Source organism: Lithobates pipiens, unplaced genomic scaffold, assembly GCF_037356315.1.
Source record: "Lithobates pipiens isolate NorthernLeopardFrog02 unplaced genomic scaffold, aLitPip1_a1.2 Scaffold_13, whole genome shotgun sequence".
Classification (NCBI taxonomy): domain Eukaryota; kingdom Metazoa; phylum Chordata; class Amphibia; order Anura; family Ranidae; genus Lithobates; species Lithobates pipiens.
In genome coordinates, this window is record NW_027507718.1 from 319134934 (window position 1) to 319157165 (window position 22232).

The 22232-nt window shown below is 43.6% G+C and overlaps 1 protein-coding gene across 1 annotated transcript in view; it reads right to left on the minus strand.

The window, feature by feature from the left end:
- Positions 1-13569: 13569 nt before the first annotated feature.
- The window catches only part of SLC7A11 (solute carrier family 7 member 11), a 430028-nt gene continuing 421365 nt past the window's right edge, over positions 13570-22232 (minus strand). Inside the window, exon 12 of the mRNA XM_077476913.1 lies at positions 13570-15650. Within this exon, the coding sequence (XP_077333039.1) occupies positions 15586-15650 (65 nt within the window). The 3' untranslated portion in view covers positions 13570-15585. The remainder of the gene's footprint in view (positions 15651-22232) is intronic.

Consider the following 22232-nt stretch of genomic DNA (forward strand, 5'->3'; position numbering starts at 1 on the left):
TACACTGGTGAAAGAGTTAACTAGGGGCAATCAGGGGGTTAAAACCATTATTGGGTAGTATATGGGGGTACCTAGCGCTATAAAAACCTGGCGGTGAACCTAAAAAAATAACTAGCTACCTAGCGACACTAGTGACACTAATGCAGCGATCAGAAAAATGATCGCTTAGTGACACTGGCAAAAGGGGGTGAAAGGGTTAACTCTAGGGGCAATCAGGGGGTTAAACCTTTATTGGGGGGTGGTAGGGGGCTACCCTGGACCTAACACTAACTGCCCTGACAGTTTTTACTGTTACAACTGACACTGAATGCAGTGATCAGTAAATAAATGATCACTGCAATCAGTGACACTGTGACTGGGGGGGAGGGGGGCGGGGGCGATCGGGGGGGTGATCGGGGGGGTTGTGTACCTATGTGTGCCTATGTGTTAGTGTAGTGTTGGTGCACACTTACTTTCACTTCTCCTCGTACTCCGGTCAATAAGACCGCCCCGAGGAGAATGACATCACTTCCTCCCTGCCTGTGTTTACTATACACAGAGGAAGGAAGCTTCTCATTCACCAGGAGCGATCGAGAGGGGATGGCCAGAAACCAACGGCCATCCCCTCATCTTGGATCGCTCCTGCAGCGAAACGGACCGCCGCATCCAGCGGGAGGGGGTCCGATCGGACCCCCCACCCGCTGGAAGGCAAGCACGTACATGTACGTGCTTGTGCCTGTACATGCCATTGTGATGACGTACAATGGCATGCGGCGGTCCTTAAGTGGTTAATTGAACAAGCTGAAGTTAGAAGCACAGCTGCAATAGATTTTGAACTCCCCAGCTTTAGTAAATCAACCCCATTCGCCCATCCACTACGGGAAAGCACTAAAGCAGAAAATATATCATTTGTGTTTTTGTGTTTTTTTTTTCTTAATTCATTGTTTAAAATGTGTATGTGTATGTGTATGTGTCAGGGTGTCCTGGAACTCTTAAGAAGAGTCTCTTGACCCTTTAGCTCAATTACCATTCAGCAATTTCTTTCTTTGAAGGCACTTGATTGGTGGGTTGTGTAGTCAAATGCATGTGATGTTTACAAAGCACTTCCTCCATTAGTTTTTTTTATATAGGGCAAAAAAATATTATTTACTTCAACATGTTTATGTAACATAACTACTAACAACATTAATGAAGAAATACATTAAAGTGTCTGTAACCCTAAAAAAAAAAGAAAAAAAAAAGGATCCTGTTCCTTTAACCACTTGCTTATTGGGCACTTAAACCCCCCTCCTGCCCAGACCAATTTTAAGCTTTCAGCGCTGTCAACTTTGAATGACAATTGCACGGTCATACAACACTGCACTCAAATATTTTTTTTTCACACAAATAGAGCTTTCTTTTGGTGGTATTTAATCACCATTTGGGTTTTATTTTTTGCTAAACAAACAAAAAAAGACATAAATAAAAATAAAATAAAAAAAGTTTAATAGTTTATTATAATATTTTGCAAACGGGTATTTTTTCTCCTTCATTAATATTTGCTGATGAGGCTGCACTAATGGGCACTGATGGGCACAGATAAGGTGACACTGATAGGCACAACTAAGACGACACTGATAGGCACAGATAAGATGATACTGATGGGCACTGATAAGACGGCACTGATGGGCCCTGATGGGTGGCACTGATGGTCCCTGATGGGTGGCACTGATGGGTGACACTGATGGTTGGCACTGATGAGCGGCACTTATGGGTGGCATTGATGGGTGGCACTGACTAATGGTGCTGATGGGCACTGATGGGCAATGATAGGTGGCACTGATGGGCACTGGTAGGCGGCACTGATGGGCACTGGTAGGTGGCATTGATAGGCACTGGTAATGGTGTACTGATTAATTTATAGGCGGCACTGTGGGCACTGATAGGTGGCACTGTGAGATGGCACTGAGGGCACTGATAAGTGGTACTGTGAGATGACACTGTGGGCACTGATGGGTGGTACTGTGGGCACTAACAGGTGGTGCTGGTGGGCACTGGTAGGTGGCGCAGGTGGGCACTGGTAGGTACCTTCATGATCGGAACCTATGTCCCTCTCGCAGCTGCCAGTGATCAACTTTTTTTCCCCCTCCTCACACTATCATCAACGTGAGGGGAAAAAATAACCGATTGCCGGCTTTGTTTACATCGCATGTTCAGCTGTCATTGGCTGACAGCTGATCACGTGGTAAGGGGTTTGGATAGACTCGCTAATCACAGAGCACGCTGAGCCTGCCTTGCAGGGGGCACGCAGGCCATTCAAGCACAGGAGGACATTCAGGGATGCTCTCTCGGGAAATGAAGTCCGCGCTGTAGCCATCTTTTGGCTATAGTGGTTAAATCATGTTATACAGCAGAGTGCTTATGCTGTGTAATTTGACCCCGTGTATCACTTGAAATACCTGGCTGATCCTGCCAGGTTCTGCCCTCCCCCTCTAAACTGACCACAGCTCACCATGGCTGCTGAGCCCTGACACTGTGGTCAGTTCACATGCCTACAATGACATTCCTACAATCCCCCTGCTATATTATATAATGTTCCCAGTTTATGTATTTATTTTTTTAAATGCCCCTGTGTAACTCATTTCATAGCGTCGCTCATCACTTGTAGGAGACCACCCGCTGGTCTCCTCCTCCTGGCTGACATCAGCGGGGGATTCTTAGCCCCTCCTGCTGTAGCTGTCAGATCAGGAGAGGGAGCAGCGGGCGTAGCTATAAAACGAGGTACACAGTGGCCTTTTAAAAAAAAAAACACATACACTGGGGACATTATTTAATATAGCAGAGGGGGTTGTAGGAATGCCATTGAGTGGCTTAACAACCACTTTAAGTTCATACATGTTTCAAGATATGAAAAGGTAAAACAGAAAAACAGATTTTCAAACAAGCACACAGTTGACTTCATGTTCAGTGACCCTACTGACCATAATTTTGATCCCATCTTACTAAAATGGGTGCCAACACAGGAAAAGGCTTCACAGCAAAGTTACATAATACCTTTATTGCTTATGTGTAAATTCTGTACTGATATGGATGCATTTTCTGTACATGCGCAGTTATGAAAGTTATGAATAGTACTTTCAAATAAAGTACTTTTGTAACTTTTTCATTTAGGCTTACTGGTTTCTTAACTTTCTTCACTGTCATTTTGTAAAAAGGGGCTAGAGCCTGTATGATATGCCATCATATTTTATGAGTGTCTAAACCACTGTTACTAATAACCACACTTAAAGAGGAAGTAAACCCTGATGAGTTTACTTCCTCTTTCATTCCCTGCAAAGGCAAAGCATAATGGACTACTATGCATCGCATAGTTGTCCATTATGTGTCACTTACCTGACACAGGAGTCAGCGAAGTCACTGCTGTCCCCTGTAGTCCGGCGCATCCATCTTCTCGGTGGGGTCTCGCAGCTCCGCTGCTGTCATTTGGGGAAGCCGTCACTCCCGCGCATGCGCACGGGAGCCGACACGCGCGGCATCTCCGTCGTTGACGGTGCCGCGCTCAGTGCGCCTGCGCCCCGCTGTCTACGGCGCATGCGCCGTAGACCGTGGTGCCTGTCTTCGGGCAAATATCTCCTAAACCGTATAGGTTTAGGAGATATTTCTTGGACCTACAGGTAAGCCTTAATCTAGGCTTACCTGTAGGTCAAAGTGTGTTGTAAGGGTTTACAACCACTTTAAGCCTCGTGCATACAATTGGATTTTCCGCAGACAAAACGTTAGACTTTTGTCTGAAGGGCATTGGCCAAGAACTTGTCTTGTATACAAATGGCAAGGAATTGTCAGCCAACAAACACGAACGTAGTGACGTATTAGACATACTATGAGACTACAAAGAGGAAGTTCAACTGTTATGCCCCACACTTTGGGCTCCTTCTGCTAATTTTGTGTTATGCCGCGTACAGATGATCGGCCTATCTGGTGGACTTGGTACGGCAGACCAGAGTCCGCTGGACAATTCGCCCTTGTGTGGGCTCCGGCAGACTTTTTCTTCCCAAAAGTCCGGCGGTCTTAGAAAGAAGTCTTTACTCAAAATTGTCTGCCAGACTCGGTAGTCCTGTCTGTGTGCTAGTCCACCGGACTTTTCAAATGAACAGACTTGCCCACACACGGAGTAAAGTCCGTCCATTTTGAACCTGACTCCAGGTAGACGGGACTAGAGAAAGAAGTCAATGTTGCCGCCTCCATCGGCGAGATTGACACCTTGCTAGCCCCATTGCTTGGTGTGGATTTAAAGGGGAACCCCTACACCAAAAAAATGGCATGGGGGTCCCCCCAAAGTTCATACCAGCCCCTTATCCGAGCACGCAGCCCAGCCAGTCATGAAAGGGGGTGGGGATGAGCGATCGCCCACCCCTTCTGAGCCGTACCAGGCCGTGTGCCCTCAACATGGGGGGTGCTTTGGGGAAGGGGGTGCTGTGTCCCCCCCCACACCAAAGCACCTTGTCCCCATGTTGATGAGGACAATGGCCTCTTCCCAACAACCCTGGCCGTTGGTTGTCGGGATCTGCGGGCGGGGGGCTTATCAGAATCCGGGAGCCCCCTTTAATAAGGGGGCCCCCAGATCCTGGCCCCCCACCCTATAGGAATGAGTATGGGGTAAATGGTGTTAATAAAATGGTGTTAATAAAAAAAACACAGGCTTTTAAAGTAGTTTATTAGACAGCTCCGGGGGTCTTCTTCCCACTTCAGAGGTCTTCTCGCCAGGCTCCTCTGCTATCTTCTGCTCTTTTAGTGCTCTTTTACTAGAGGAGGAGCCCAGCTTTCTCCTTCATCACCGCCGTCCGGGGGTCTTCTTCAGACCTCGGGGGTCTTGTCCCGCTCTTCGTTTCTTCTGCCGGGCCTCCGCTATCTTCTTCCAGCTCTTTTATTAGCGTTGGCCTGATTTTCTCATTCGCCGCTGCCTTCTTCTTCCTTGCAATGTTGACATAACGCTCTCTCCAGCCACAATGTCAGGGACGCGTTGCGCGGCGACTTATATAGGCATAAGGGTCGGGGTCATCGAGTGATGTCACACGGTGACCCCACCCATTATGATGTTACAGACCCGGGGGATGCTGGGACTGTGACATCATAAGGGTCGGGGTCACCGTGTGACATGCCCAGTGACCCCCGCCCCTTATGCCTATATAATTTGCCGCACAACGCGTCCCTGGCATTGTGGCCGGAGAGAGCGTCGTCTCAACATTGGAAGGAAGAAGAAGAGAAGAAGAAGAAGGCGCTGGAGGTGACAACAGTGACAGCGACGAACAAGAAGACCGGGCCAACGCTAGTAAAAGAGCTAGAAGAAGATAGGGGAGGCCCGGCAGAAGAACCGAAGAGCGGGACAAGACCCCCGAAGTTGAAAGAAGACCCCCGAAGTTGGAAGAAGACCCTCGGACGGCGGCTACAACGAAGAAGAAAGCCGGACTCCTCCGCTAGCAAAAGAGCGGCAAAAGAGCAGAAGATAGCGGAGGAGCCCGGCGAGAAGACCCCCGGAGTCGGAAGAAGACCCCCGGAGCTGTCTAATAAACTACTTTAAAAACCTGTGTTTTTTTAACTCACATAGGGTGGGGGGCCAGAATCTGAGGGCCCCCTTATTAAAAGAGGCTCCCAGATTCCGATAAGCCCCCGCCCGTAGACCCGACAACCAATGGCCAGGGTTGTCGGGAAGAGGTCCTTGTCCTCATCAACATGGGGACAAGGTGCTTTGGGGTGGGTGGGCAGGGCGCCCCCTTCCCCAAAGCACCCACCCCCATGTTGAGGGCACGCAGCTGGTACGGCTCAGGAGGGGGGGGCGCTTGCTCATTCCCACCCCCTTTCCTGACCGGCCGGGCTGCGTGCCTGGATAAGGGTCTGGTATGGACCTTGGGGGGACCCCCACGCCGTTTTTTCAGTGTAGTGGTTCCCCTTTAAATGAATACCAGTCGACGGGGCTAGCAAGGTGTCAATACCACCGATGGAGGTGGTGACATTGACTTCCTTTGCTAGTCCCGTCTACCTGGAGTCACGTTCAAAATGAACGGACTTTACTCCGTGTGTGGGCAAGTCCATTCATTTTAAAAGTCCGGCAGACCTCCTCCAAAAGTCCGACAGATTGTCCGCAGGACCTAGTCTGCCGGAAAAGTCCAGTCGTGGGTGGGCAAGTCCGCTCATTCGCAAAGTCCGGCAGACCTCCGCTGAAAAGATCGGCGGATTGTCCGCCGGATAGTCTGATCGTGTGTACGCGGCATTAGTAGAAGTTTGGTGAGTGTTGATTCGCACTTTTCATTTTGCGCTTTTCAGTTTGCTCTTTTCAGTTTGCTCTTTTCAGTTTGCGCTTTTCAGTTTGTTTCTGAATGGCTGTTCGTCAACCAGCCTTGTTGCAGAATCGGAGGAGATAACATGTTATTATTGGCCTTGGAGTTATTGCCTTGACCCAAGTCCAGTCCAGGAGCAGGAGGAGGAGGATTTCTTGGGCTAAAAATTGATTGCTTTATTAATTGTGACCAATTATGTCATATGCCTTTGCTGCGGGAGCTCCAGGAGAATAATCCAGATGTTTTTCGGAATTATCTCCGGATGACGGATCCCTGCTTTCACCAACTCTTGGCATTGTTGACCCCCTATAATAAGAAGTAGGACACATACATGAGGCGTTTTGGTTAAGTTCTATTGGCAGATAGCATGTCCAATTTTATTTGTTTTCTTTTTGTTAATGCACAATAAAAATTGTGTAGAATAATACTTGGCTGTGTGTTTTACTTCAAATAACAGCTTGGGAGTAGGCAGTTACATTTTAAAAAATACACTGTAAAATTAACAAGGGACACCAACATAGTTGTATCTTTGATCTTAAAAACTATGGGATAATGGTGTTGTGGTAACTTACCCAAAATAAAAGAAAAACAAACATAATAATATTATTCTTAATATCACTAGAAAAAAAAAAGCCTTTGAAAATACGTTTGGCAGAACTCCATCAATATCACCAGCAAAGCAGCTACATTATATCACATTAACCTTCTTAGCTATATTCCCAGGTGTGGCTCGGGGTGGATTTTCAATACCAAAAGCGGTAACCCCGAGCCACACTTGGGATTGCATTGCAGGATCCAGCTACAGTAGCATACCTTGTCAATAGGATCCTGTGATGTCTCCCTGCTGTGTGTGCGAGCTGTCCTCCACTCGATTCGCCACATTGCTGAGCTCTTGCGAGCGGTGCGATGCACGAGGACAGAGAATGGCGCCAAATTCAAAAAGTGAAACACAGACTATACATACAGTACACTGTAATCTTACAGATTACATTACTGTATCAAATAATTTCACATCCCTTTTGTCCCTAGTGGTTTTATCAGTGCCCTGCATGCAGTTTTATATTATAAATACTATTCTTTCTGCCTGGAAACTGGAGATTGTCCATAGCAACCAAAACTGTCCCTATACATCAAAAGAGGTTTTAGACCAGCTAGAAAACAGTGATAATAAATTAGAATCACTTGCAGAATTGATTCATGGGGAAATCCGTCATCAAACACTGAAGGTAATGACAGGGACAATTCTGAAACTGAGCAAATTTCTGTGTTTTTGATTTGATAATATTATTGAATAATTTTTATTATTATTATATTATTATTTGTTATAATTATTTATAGTTATTTATTATGTTATAATTTATGATTTTGTGTTTCAAACTTTATCATACCCGGGATGTCTACTAGACTCTTCTTGGACAGATTTAAGTGTGTTATTCCTAAGAATTACAGGCCTGCAATATAAAACACCAAATTTCCATGCAAAACATTGTACCGCTTTGAGCAACAAAAATCTGAAATAATCATATCGCCAGGGAGGTTAAAGAAGAAGAGAATGTGCGCTGCATTTTTAGATTTCATAATTTGCCGCATCATGAATGTTAATTCTCCATTACAAACGCTAGTTTACAAGACCGACACTTACAGCTCATCCTTGCTTCCGAGCATGCGTGTTTGTACATTGGACTTTTGTCCGACGGACTTGTGTACACACGTTCGGAAAATCCAACAACAGACATTTGTCCGGGGAAAATTTATAAACCTGCCATCCAACATTTGTCCACGGAAAGTTGGACAACAATTGTCTGTTATCACAATTGTCTGTTATGGTTCTCCATAACCACTTTTAAGTATTTTATTGGGTTCTTATTTGGGCAATATATGTTTGCCAGAGTGTAGTCCATCTCATTTAGTCTCCCCCTCAGGAACAGATAACACCCTTCGGGGTCCACCAACCTCTCCTCCGGTAAACCTTACCCCTCTGGCAAAACCAATGGCCACTCTCTTAGCCCCTTTTGTTGTAGAGTCTCCGTAAAACCATTTTGGAAAATCCTTTGAGCTTAATTTTATAGTTGTTTCATGGGAGATATGAGTCTTCTGCAGGAAGACTACCTCTCCGGACACTTGGTTAATTTCTCTTAATATGTTATTTCTTTTTGAATATATATTTAACCCATGCACGTTGTACATCAGAAAGTTCACTGCTGTCATCTTTGCTCGCTGAGCTCCCTTCTCCTGTCTTCTTTGATCTTCCTAACTCCTGGTTCAGGATAGTTAAATCTGCTTGCCGGGGATTTCTATTTTAGTGGTGGTTCAGCGAGCAAAGAGGAATCTGCAGCTCCATGGCATTCCTTTATTTGGTTCTGAGAGGTTCTTCTTCTCTCCCACCTTCTTTTGGGGAATTTTGGTCCTCCCTTGACCAGTGATCCAAGGCATTTCACTCCCTCCGGCCTTGTGATTCTCTCCCCTTGAGGTTGAGCTCTGAATTAGTACTCAGGTCTGAGCGGCTACCCCCTGTGCTTGGAGGTGCCCCAAGCCCAACCAACTCCCCAAGTCCCGCTTTTCCTCCCACCTCCCTCTCCCCCATCCCACCCCCCCTCCATCAAATGTTCTTATTTTCATTCTAAGTTTTCTTCTTTGTTGAGACTTTCTTCTTCTTTGTTAGGGCCAGGTATCATTGTTGCTGTATCTCACTGTTTATTATTTTCTCATGTTTTTCCCACCAACTGGGGGTCTCTATAGTTGGCATATCCAGTCTGTTACAAGATTTCTCAGTTTCTTCTGGAAAACTTAAAGTTGCTGAGTGGCCTTCCTTACGCCCTATTAAACAGGCCAGGAAGTCCCATGAATACTGGATCCCGTGGTTCATTATTTGTTCTAGTAAGGGTTTTAAAACTCTTTTATTTACTAAGGTTTCTGATGCCAGATCTGGAAATATCTGTAATGCTGTTTCTTCATGTTTTGCGAGGTGTTCTTTATCTTTGTAATTATGGAATCTCGCAATCACATCTATTGGGATTTCTCCTGCCATATCCACCGGTTTTCTTACTCTGTGTACTCTTTTGAATATCATTTTTTCTGTCGTTGACCTTCCCAACAATGGGCCAAATACTTTATCCATTTTATCTTGTAAGACTTCTCCCTGCGTTTCAGGTAGCCCCCACCCCCCCCCGTATTCTTAAGTTTATCTTTCTTTTGTGATTTTCCTAATCTTCTATTTTGTACCTCATATGCCTCTGCTCTTGCTGCAACTCCTCCATTTGTTCCTTAAGTTATTTTATTTCTTCCGCTTGTACATCCAATTTTTCCTCTGTTTCTTCCACTCTTTTTAGGATCTGATTCAGGTCTCCATGTAAGGTTGCCATTTACCCTTTTAGGAATAGTTCCAGCCTGGACAACATCTCTGCCATTTCATCCTTCGTTGGAAGTTTGCTTTTTGTTCTTAATTCTGCATCGTTCTCTTGCTCTTTATTTATGGTCATTGAGCTGTTTGCTCCCACAGATAGTTTGCCCTGCCCAATTCTAGAAGCCCCCTCATAGTGATGTTTTATGCTTGTGGTATTTTAAGTATTTGAGGTCTTCTGTGAATATCTTGCCTCCCTAACCCCTTTCGCCTCTCTCAGAGTCTCTCCTTCAGGTCAGTCTCTCTCACAGTCTGTTTCCTGCTTGTATCCGGGCCTATCCTTAAATGTATATTTTGGTTATATTTTGGTTCCGGCTAAGGCACTCCTTCCAGTCAACCTCTCTCTCAATTTCTAGGTGTTACTCAGGTATGTCTTTAAAGGTATGTCTTTAGAGATGTTTTTACAGTTCAAACAAAAGTAGTTTAAATGCCTGAGTCCCAAACTTACGGCAGGATCTTACCATCCAACCAATCCTGAAGCCCCCATCTCTTATACAAGAGGTAAAAATAAAGGGGTATATAGAGGCATATTCAGACAGGTCCCAGCAGTCTGTATATCTGTCTTTTTATATAGGAACTACAAGTCCCAGCAGTCTGTGTATCTGTATTTTTATATAGGAACTACAAGCCCCAGCATTCTGTGTATCTGTCTTTTTATGCAGGTACTACAAGTCCCAGCATTTTGTGTATCTGTCTTTGTATACTGGAATTATAAGTCCCAGCAGTCTGTGTATCTGTCTTTTTATACGAGTACTACAAGTCCCAGCATTCTGTATTTGTCTTTTTATACCGAAACTGCAAGACCCAGAATTCTAATGTATCTGTCTTGTATACATAACAAGTCCCGTCTTTAAATGTATCACCTTGTATACACAGAACCACAAGTCAGCTGGCAGTCCCAGCATTTTTTTGCATACCTAGGAATACAGAGGATATGTGGAGGGGGGAGGGGTCTGGGGTCTGGTGTTGTCTGAGGTATATGGGGGTCTGGTATTATTTAGGAGTACGGGGGGGGGGGGAGTCTGGTCTGGTGTTGTCTGGGGTATATAGGGGGCTGTTATTATTTAGGAGTATGGGGGGTCTGGTCTTAACTTGGAGTTTAGAACTATGGGGAGGGGGGTGTCTGTCGTTATCTAGGAGTATAAGGGGTCTGGTATTATTTAGGAGTATGGGGGGTGGGGGTCTGGTGTTGTCTAGGTGTATAGGGTGGGTCTGGTGTTATCTAAAAGTATGGGGGGGGGTCTGGTGTTATCTAGGAGTATAGGGTGGGTCTGGTGTTATCTAGGAGTATGGGGGGTGTTATCTAGGAGTATAGAGTGGGTCGGGTGTTATATGGGGTATAGGGGGTCTGGTATTATTTAGAAGTGGGGGGGGGGAGATCTGGTGTTATCTTGGAGTTTAGTATGGGGGGGTGTCTGGTGTTATCTAGGAGTATAGGGGGTGGTCTGGTGTTGTCTAGGAGCATAGGGTGGGTTTGGTGTTATCTAGGAGTATAGGGGCTTGGGGGTCTGGTGTTATCTAGGAGTGGGGGTCTAGAGTTATCTAGGTGTAAAGGGGGGGGGGGGTCTGGTGTTATCTAGGAGTATAGGGGGAGGTGTCTGGTGTTATCTAGGAGTATAGGGGGATATGGTGTTATCTAGGAGTATAGGGGGGGGGGTCTGGTGTTATCTAGGAGAATGGGGTGGTCTGGTGTTATCTAGGAGTATAGGGGGCCTGGTGGTATCTAGGAGTAAGGGGGGGGGGTCTGGTGTTATCTAGGAGTATGGAGGGGTCTAGTGTTATCCAGGAGTATAGGGGGTCTGGTGTTATCTAGGAGTATAGGGAGATCTAGTGTTATCTAGGAGTATGGGGGGTGGTCTGGTGTTATCTAAGAGTATAGGGGGTCTGGTTTTATCTAGGAGTATGGGGGGGGGGTCTGGTGTTATCTGGGAGTATAGGGCCGGGGTCTGATGTTATCTAGGAGTATAGGGGGTCTGTTGCTATCCAGGAGTATTGGGGGGGGGGGGTCTGGCATTATCTTGGGACATAATCTATAATAAGTGTAGTATGCATTTATACCAGTGGCGGTGCGTCTATAAAGGACGCAGGAGCTCCGCCCCCCCCTCTCCTTTCACTCTCTAATCATCATAGATAGATTCATGCATTGCATGAATCTATCTATGGTTGCTGCTGACACCCCCTATTCAGGTGCCCAGGCCTCTTTTCGGTCACCGGGCACCTGAATTACAGCAGTGGGGGTGTTTTTTGGAATCACCTGATTAGAGCTGTAAGCTCTAATAGGCGTCCAAAACAGTGACAAGGGGGCGCAACGCTGTGCGTTCCTTGTCACTCAGCTCAATGTTAGCAAAGCCGAGGGAATTTGCTTTGCTAACATTGACCCGGCTCTCAGCCAATCAGATGGCCAGGTCTGTTACGGGTCGCCTGATTGGCTGAAACGTCAGGCGCTGTGATTGGATGCCTATCAGGCATCCAATCATAGGAGAGGACTGAAGGAGAGGAGGACGGGAGAAGACACATGGAGGGGAGAAGACACATGGAAGACAACGCTCGCCATCACCAGCTGCCCCGCCGAGACAGGGTAAGTGCCCAGCAGGGGCGAAGGGGGATCACATTGGCATTGGATGGCACAATGGCAGCATTGGATGGGACAGTGGCAGCATTGGATGGCACAGTGCCATTATTGGAAGCATTTGATGGCACAGTGACAGCATTGGATGGCACAGTGGGAGCATTTTATGGCACAGTGGCAGCATTGGGAGCATTTGATGGCACAGTGGCAACATTGGATGGAACGGTGGCAGTGTTTGATGGCACAGTGGCTGCGTTTGATGGCACAGTGGCGGTATTTGATGGGCACAGTGGCTGCGTTTGATGGCACAGTGGCTGCATTTGATAGCACAGTGGTATCGTTTGATGGGCACAGGCATAGTGGCTGCGTTTGATGGCACAGTGGCGGTATTTGATGGCACAGTGGCGGTAGTTGATGGCACAGTGAGGCTGCAATTGATGTTTTTTTTTTTAGAATTTTTTAATTTGTTTGCGCCCCCAAAAAAATTTGGAGCACCAGCCGCCACTCATTTATACATTTATGTTCAATGATAAACACATTTAATATATAACAACATTTTATTTGGACATATTTAAACAGACCAAATGTACCCTTTCTTTAAAAGAAAAAAAAGAAAGAAAGATTCCAGTCAAAAAACAAAACAAAAAACGGTCAAAATATAAAATTTTTTAACTGTGCTATATACGGTTTCCTTTTGCCCACCTTTTTATCATACCCTTCACATCCAAGATTTCAGTTAAAGTGATTCTAAAGCTTATTATTATTATTATTTTTTTTTTTTAAATAATAATCATATTATACTTTCCTGTTCTGAGTAATGGTTTTGCACAGAACAGCCCTGATCCTCCTATGGGATCACTCATGTCTCCTCCTCTTCAGCGAGTGCTCCCATAGGAAGCTGCTTCATCTGACACACTCATGAAGGCTTGAAGCTGAGCTGTGGGGCCTGCGCCCATGTCACAGGATTTGATTGACAGCAACAGGAGGCAATGGCTCTTGCTGCTGTCTCTCTGCCCTGAGAAGAATGGTGAGAGTGGAGAGAGCTGTAGCTCTCGACACAGCACTGTATCGAGAATGGGCTCAGGTAAGTATATGGGGAGCTGGGGAGATCCTAATAAAAAAAGGTATTTTTACCTTAACCACTTCAATACTGAGCACTTATACCTCCTTCCTGCCGAGGCCAGTTTTAAGCTTTCAGCGCTGTCACACTTTGAAAGACAATTGAGACATTTGTATAATTTTTTTTCACACAGATATTGTTTTCTTTCGGTGTTTTTTTTTGCTAAATAAATGAAAAAAGGCTGATATTTTGTAAAAAAACATTTATTTTCGTTTCTGTTATAAAATTTTGCAAATAAATCATATTTCTTCTAAATTTGATCAATCCTACTGTAGGCCTATCTCATTTCTTGAGGCCCAAAAATGCCAAGACAGTACATATATACTCAAATTACCCCTTTTTTTAAAAGTAGACAGTCCAAGGTATTTAGTAAGAGGCATGATGAGTTTTTGAAGTTGTACTTTTTCATCACAATTATTTGGAAATTTAAGAATTCTAAAAACCTTTTTTCTTTCTTTTTTTTTTTTTTATATACTGTCACCAGGGCAGTACAGCCTTATCATATAACTGGTGTTGTGGTGATCAAGGACACTGACTGGTGAAAGTATGAAAGTATGTAAAAAAAAAAAAAGAAATAATATTTGTTTTTATTTTCTTTATTTTCTTTCTTTTTTTTTTTACACTGTGACCAGAGCAATACAGTGTTACCATAGTAACATTATACTACTCTGGGGAACTGACCAGGATTTTTTTTCACATTATGATTGCTTATACCATTGAATTTCATTGGTATAAGCAACCATTTTTATTGAATAAAGCTGGATCATTCAGTGTCTTTTGTTGTAATTAGTGGTGATTGGCTAAAGCTATTCATATTGTACAGAAGAGCTGTGATTGGTCCTGTCTATAACATGTGATCACTGACCAATCACAGTTAGCAACACAAATGTATACAATGGATGGCATGAAAGGAAGCCATCCATTGTTTACAATTGTCAAGTGATCTGCTGTGGTTAGTCACAGTGATCACATAGTACTGGCAGCAAGCCGGTACTGTGATCAGTTATCGGTTGTGACACACAGCCTGTGACAGAGGCCCCCACGAGTGGCGTGTTCTGGGAGGATGACATATGAACAGTATTTCCTCTCAGCCATCATAGTGCAATAGGCCAGGTGGGAAGGTGTTAACGCAGAGAATATATTAAGTAAAAAACTCAAGCCTTAGAACCACTTTAAAGTTATTGAAAACTCCATAAAAAAAAAAACAGGTTTATACTTATTATTATTATTTTTATACAGGATTTATATAGCACCAACAGTTTGCGCAGCGCTTAACAAAATGAAGGCAGAAATTACAGTTACAGAACAATTTTGTACAAGAGGAATCAGAGGGCCCTGCTCATTAGAGGCGGGGGGGGGAGGGGGAGTGAGGGGTGATACTTATACCTAAACATTTTCAACTAACATAAAACATTTGTAATGAAGGAATGCATTAGGGGAAAATGTTTAGGATTTAGAAGCACTTTAACTTTATGACAGGAGTCACAGAGCAAGAGCAATTGGCAGCACCATTATTTTTTATGATTTTCAGGCACAGGGAAAAGATTGCAGTCTTTAGTTGGACAGTATAATGACATGTTTTAGGGAGCAGAGCTAACACTCTAAAAATTATGGCTGAGAGTGCTGACCAATGTGTCCAGGGGGGGGGGGGGGGGGTTTATTGGGCAGTCCCTGTCAGAACATAATAGCTCAGCGGGGGAGACCAGAAAAAAAAATGTTTTGCTGCGTACACAGGATCGGAATTTTGGTTGGAAAAAGCTCTGATGGTTTTCCCAATGGAATTCAGATGTCTTGCATACACGCGGTCACACCAAATTCTAACCGTCAAGAACGCGGTTACGTACAACACGTATGACGGGACTAGAAAAAGGAAGTTCAATAGCCAGTAGCTTCCATCTCCTAGTTGAATCTGATGTGTGAGTTTTTGCGCCTCGCATTTTCCGATGAAAAGCTCTCATCAGTCTTTTACTGGCCGAAATTCCGATCGCGTGTACGCAGCATTAGTGTGTACAAGACTTAACTGTAGGCATTTTGGTCTGTTTTCAATAATGTAACAGAAAGTGATATAGAATAAATAAAATATCAAATCTACTGTACATAACAATAAACTAATGTATGCAGCATGTATAAACTACAGCAATAGATGGACTGTGTGTGTTATTTGTCAAGTCAAAAGCATGTTTCAACACAAATTTGTGTCTTTTCAGGAAACGTTCTTTTCTGCTGGCACAACTTCCAGTAGAATCTGCAGCAGCCTAATGACTCGGCCTATAAAAAATAAAAATAATAATGGTAAGTGGAGGATATTGAAGGGAGGAGCTTCTCTGAGGATTTATTACATCAGTATTCATCATCTGCTAAAGCTTTTACCTGTCATAACACAATATACATAATGCATTTTTATTTTACATGACATCTCTCTGTGACATTCCCCATCCCCAGCATGCTTTATCCCAATAACAAGGAAGGTCAAATCAATGGTCTCACTGCAAATGACTACAAACGAAATAGAAAAATCAAAGATTGATGCTAAGAGAAGGTTTCGGAAATTTATTAGGCTTTAAGCCCTAGACATTAGATTACAACATTAGCATAATGATAAATGCTTTTTCCACAAGGGGAAAAAAAGGCATATATTGTACTAAAAGCTACAAAACCTGGAGTAATAATTACAGTTAGGCATAAGTATGGTAGCAAATTGCGTGGACAGAAAAGGAAAATATTATAAATTAAAATGTTGCATTATGTTACATTTTTTATAAAAATGCATGTTTATTTTGTGTAGAAAATAATTTCAAAGAGCACAAAATGTACAAAGTCCTGCAAACCAAAGCAGCCAACCATCTGCTATGTGTTAACCTCATTTAGCATATTAGCATTGCTATTTGTGCTGCATTTTCTGAAGGCCTTAGGAAATGAATTATTTTTAATTTTCTTGGCTTTCTTTCTCTCTTTTTTTTTTTTTTTCTCAACAACAAGATCACTAATTTCAAACTGCTCATAAGCTTTACATGCTAATTGAATGAAAAACAAATAAATAAGCATTTTTCAACACACAGTTTTGATGATGGTCTGTTACTAACTAGCACCTTGTTTAAATTTTGAGTCAAACGATTAATGTTTTGATTGAAAATTCGATACAGCTAATGAAACACTTATTTACAGTTAGTATCCTAAGGATGGCTTTTGGCTGGCAAAAAGTGTCAAGCAACTGGTACTGGAAGCATCTACATGTTCAAGTTCTGCAATTAAGGCAGCTACTTGGATTGAAATTCACCCAGTTCTATCAATCAACATGTGTACAACCAACCTGTTGGAAAATGTTCTCTTGATCAGTGCTGCTGAAGTCTCCCCACTGTCAGAACACAGTAGCTCAGCAAGAGAGATTACCCCATCTACATTTAATGTGTGGATAAAGGAATTGAGTCATTTTCTTTCTTTCAACTAGGAGGATGGGCTGCACAACCCCAGTTCGGTTCACATCAGAACAGGCAAAAAGTTTGTGCACATCAAACGTGCTAATTTTAAAGACTTATATGCAAGTTATTGCCATAGAAAGTGTATGGGGACCCGGGTACTAGGAGACATGTAACAATGCAAAAAAAAAGGTTTTAAAACAACCGTTTTTTCAGGAACAGTGATTTTAATAATACTTAGGCCACGTACACACGGGCGGACTGTCCGCCCAACTAGGTTCGTCAAACAGTTTGACAAACAGTCCGTTCAAAATTAGCATGAACGGACTTGACCACACACGACGAACGAACAGTCCGCTGAAAACTTGCGCGATGACGTGAACGGCACGTACGACGGGACGAGAAATTCGGCGTCCGATACACTGCAATGCAACCTTCGCCGTGTAAATTCTTTCTGAGTATGCGCGAGACTTAGTTTGCCGAACAAGCCTACACACGAGCGGACTGTCCGCTCAAACCAAGTTTCAGCGGACAGTCTTACGGAAATTCCGAAAAACTTTGTTCGTCAGACTGTCCGCTGAAACTGTCCGCTGAAGCCCACACACGAGCGGACTGTCCGCTGAAACACTGTTCAGCGGACAAAGTTGGACGAACAGTCCGCCCGTGTGTACGCGGCCTTACACTAAAACAATAAAAATGAAATATTCCTTTAACCACTTCAATACAGGGCACTTATACGTCTATAAACGGTGCAAACTTGTGAGTGAGATTAATCAAACAAAAAATAAGTGAGAAAAAGTCCACAGATGGACATAGATGGACATTTTGTGTTTCATTTACCTCTATGTGGACTTTTTCTCACTCACAAGTTCGCACTGTTATGTTTGGTTTAGTTTTATTTTATAGGAAATTTGCAATAATTGTTTGTATTTCACATCACTTATACACCTTCCTGCTCAGATCAATTTTCAGCTTTCAGCGCTGTCGCATTCTGAATGACAATTGCGTGGTCATGCTACACTGTACTTAAACTAAATTTTTATAATTTTATTCCCACAGATAGAGATTTCTTTTGGTGGTATTTGATCACCTCTGGGATTTTTATTTACTGCTAAACAAATAAAAAAAAGACCAAACATTTTGAAAAAAATATATGTTTTTTGTTGTTTCTGTTACAAATAAAAAAAAGACCAAACATTTTGAAAAAAAAAAACTTTTTTTGTTTCTGTTACAAAACTTTGTAAATAAGTAAGTTTTCTCCTTCACTGATGGGCACTGATGGGGATGCACTGATGGGTACTGATAAAGCAGCACTGATGGGCATCGATGAGGTGGCACCAGTGAGGTGGCACTGATGAGGTGGCACTAATGGCCACTGATGATGGGCACTAATATGCATTGCTGATGGGGCACTGATAGGCGGAACTGATTAATTTGCAGTCCTGATGGGTACACATAGGTGACACTGATGGGCACTGAAAGGCAGCACTGATGGGCACTAATAGGCTGCATGGATGGGCACTGATAGGTGGCACAGATGAGCATGGATGAGCACTGATAGATGGCCCTGATGTACACTAATGGATGGTACTGCTGGCTGGGCATCACTGATTGGCAGGCATTATTGTTTGCGACTGATTGGCATCAATTGTGGGCACTGATTGGCATCCCTGGTGGCCATGGGTGACATAACTGGTGGTGACTAGTGGTGGGCATCCCTAGTGGTCCTGGTGGCATTGCTGGTGGTACAGGGTGGGTATCCTCGGGGGGCTGCACTGATAATCAATCAGCACAGACCCCCCATCAGAGGAGCAGCCAATCGGCTCTCCTCTACTTATGTCTGACAGACACGAGTAAGGAAAAGCTGATCAATAGCTCTTCCTGTTTACATTGTGATCAGCTGTGATTGGACACGGCTGATCACGTGGTAAAGAGTCTCCATCAGAGACTCTTTACCTAGATCAGAGTTGCTGTGTGTCAGACTAACACACCGCAACAACGATCACCATGATGCACGCCCCCGGCTTCTTATCCTGAAAGACATCATAAGATGTCTGGTCAGGATAACAAAACCACTTTGCCGCCATCATTTTGCTATATGGTGGGTGGCAAGTGGTTAAATATCAAGCCTGGGGGAGGGGGGTCCCCTTAGTCTGCCTGTAAAGTGGTGCATCTGTCTGATGTGTTTTACAGTGCCACAGCAAAATTACATTTCTAAAGGGAAAAAAATGTCATTTTGCGGCTGTAATGTATTGCTGGCTCCTGGCAATATAGATAAATATCAAGGAAAAATCTGCATGGGTCTGGTATGGATTTTAATGGAAATTCCAGGCCAAAATTAATTTAAAAAAATTGGCATGGGGTCCCCCCCAAAATCCATACCAGAACCTTATCCGAGCATGCAGCCTCGAAGACAGGATGAGGGGGGCGAGCATACCAGGCCACGTGCCCTCAACATGGGGAGGGTGCTTTGGGGTCCCCCCAAAGCACCTTGACCCCATGTTGATGGGGACAAGGGCTTCGTCACAACAACCCTTACCCGGCGGTTGTGGAGGTCTGTGGGTGGGGGGCTTATCAGAATCTGCCAAATAGTAAAAACCACAAAAGACAATTCTTTTATTAAAAAAAAAAAATGATGTCAGAAGGGGCAGGGTCACTTGGTTACGTCACCAGGTGGCCCCATCCTTGCCAATATAACAGCTGTCCCAGCAAAAAGACAGCATGCCTCCCATGGAGGCAGAGTATTTTCATTAATTTTCTATTTTTCGGGTCCCCATACCCATTCACATTAGGGAGGTGGGATCTGGGGGCCCGCTTGTTAAAGGGGGCTTCCAGATTCTGATAAGCCCCCTCCCACAGACCCCCACAACCACTGGGCAAGGGTTGTGGGCACGAGGATATATATATATATATACTCACACTCACACACTATCTCACAGAAGTGAGTACGCCCCTCACATTTTTGTAAATATGTTATTCTATCTTTTCATGTGACAACACTGATGAAATGACACTTTGCTACAAAGTACAGTAGTGAGTGTACAGCTTGTATAACTATGTAAATTTGCTGACCCCTCAAAATAACTCAACACACAGCCACTACTGTCTAAACCACTGGCAACAAAAGTGAGTAAACCCCTAAGTGAAAATATCCAAATTTGTGTCAATATATTGTGTGGTCACCATTATTTTCCAGCACTGCTTTAACCCTCTTGGGCATGGAGTTTACCAGAGCTTCACAGGTTGCCACTGGAGTCTCTCCCACTCCTCAATGACAACATCACGGAGCTGGCGGCTGTTAGGCCGCGTATACACGGGCGGACTGTATGGCCTACTTAGTCCGTCATACAATCCGACGGACAGTCCGTCATACTTTCGAATGAACGGACTTTACCACACACGGATAGCCAAACAGTCCGACGAAAGCTTGCGCGATGACGTGTACAGCACGTACGACGGGACTAGAAATAGGAAGTCCAATACACAGCAATGCAACCTTCCGCCGTGTAAATCCTTTCTGAGCATGCGCCATTCTTAGTCCGTGGAACTAGCCTACTCACGAGCGGATTGTCCGCTGAAACCAAAGTATGACGGACAGAATTACGGAAATTCCGAAATACTTAGTACGCCAGACTGCACGCTGAAAAAGTCCGCTGAAGCCCACACACGAGCGGACTGTCCGCTGAAATGTGTTTCGACGGACTAAGTAGGCCATACAGTCCGCCCGTGTGTATGCGGCCTTAGAGACCGTGCGCTCCTCCCCCTTGCGTTTGAGGATGCCCAACACATAGTCAATAGGATATATATATATATATATATATATATATATATATATATATATATATATATATATATATATATATATATATATATACTACGCCATCTGGATAGTGTATAAATAAATATATATATATATATATATATATATATATATATATATATATATATATATATACACTAAACTGCCTGCACCCCACTAACTAACCTGCCTCTTGCTAACGTTCTTTCAATCAAAACACTATATACGGTCACCGTGTAGGCAGCCCTATATAATATGGGGTGTGGACTGCCAATTAAGGCTCTCACAGCAGAGCGCCCTGTGATTGGCCAAAGCATGCAGGTCAGGTGCATGCTTTGACCATTCATCAGACATCAATGCACTGCGATCTTACAGTGCATTATGGGGCTTTCAGCGGCACTCGAATTTGCCACAAACGCTCCATAAATGTTCACTATGTGGCAAACAGGCGAACACTCGATGTTCGAGGTAAACTTACATTTGACTCAAACATCAGGCTCATCCATTCATTCAACTTGCTGGTTGGAAAAAAAAATGAAATGTATGATCAGTCTTAGCTACAATGATTGTCAGCACAGTTTATATTTATTTGTCCATGGTTACCTATTCGATATTAGAAAGGTACAGAATGAGCTAAAAAAACTCACATTGTAACAATAAAAATGTAATCATTCCTTTAAACCAGACGTCAACAATCTTTTCAGTATCGGGGTCACATTGTTTGTTTTAAAAATATTCGGGGCCTGAAAAAAATGTGTTTTATAAATGAATGATTAAAATGTAAATAAATGAAAAGGATGCTCCAATAAACAACTTTACATCAGGATCCTCCTTTCCTTCAGAGTCCCCCTTTCGCATCAGAGTCCCCCATTCATATCAAAGCATTGTTTCACATCAGAGCCCCACTACCCCCCCGCCCGCCCCCTTCACACCAGAGTCCCCCCTTCACATCAGAAGTCCCTTATCGCATCAGAGTTCCTTTAAATTAAGGTAAACTCTCTCAGTGAGCTGAATGTGGTCCCTGCTTTAGATAATGAATTAATCAAAATATGAACAGAGATAAAAGAATAAAAATGGAGAGTGCTTTTAATTAAGAATATAATGTGATGATATACACAAGCATAGCAGTTCAAAATGCCATACAAAAATACTCACCAACACTTAGGAGCAAGCGAGTGTCCACCACACCACATGAACAGGAAGCATAAAGACTAATAGCGACTACATAAATGACTGATGTGTTTCTGGGACCCCACCTCCTGTCATCAGAATATTTGGTTTGGTGAGGGCCCCACCTCCTGTCAACAGAGTATTTGGTGAGGTGAACACTCTCCACCCCATCAGTGTTGCTGATTATTTTTGTATGATGTTTGATCTGTTATGCCTGTGAGAAGCATTACAATTTATTCTTAATAAATATAACTATATACTTCTCAAGGTCAGTGTGTGGTGTGTTTTTCTTCTGCTTATGCATTACACCAGAGAATCCCATCTGTTAGAAGAGCTGTGGGATGGTCCAGCGGGACTCTTTTGATCGTACCTAAAGCTCCCTGGGATTATTATGACAGGGATAAAAGAACATAATGGAAATAGTTGATTATATCATGTAAATGTGTGAATGGAAATAAGATAGAG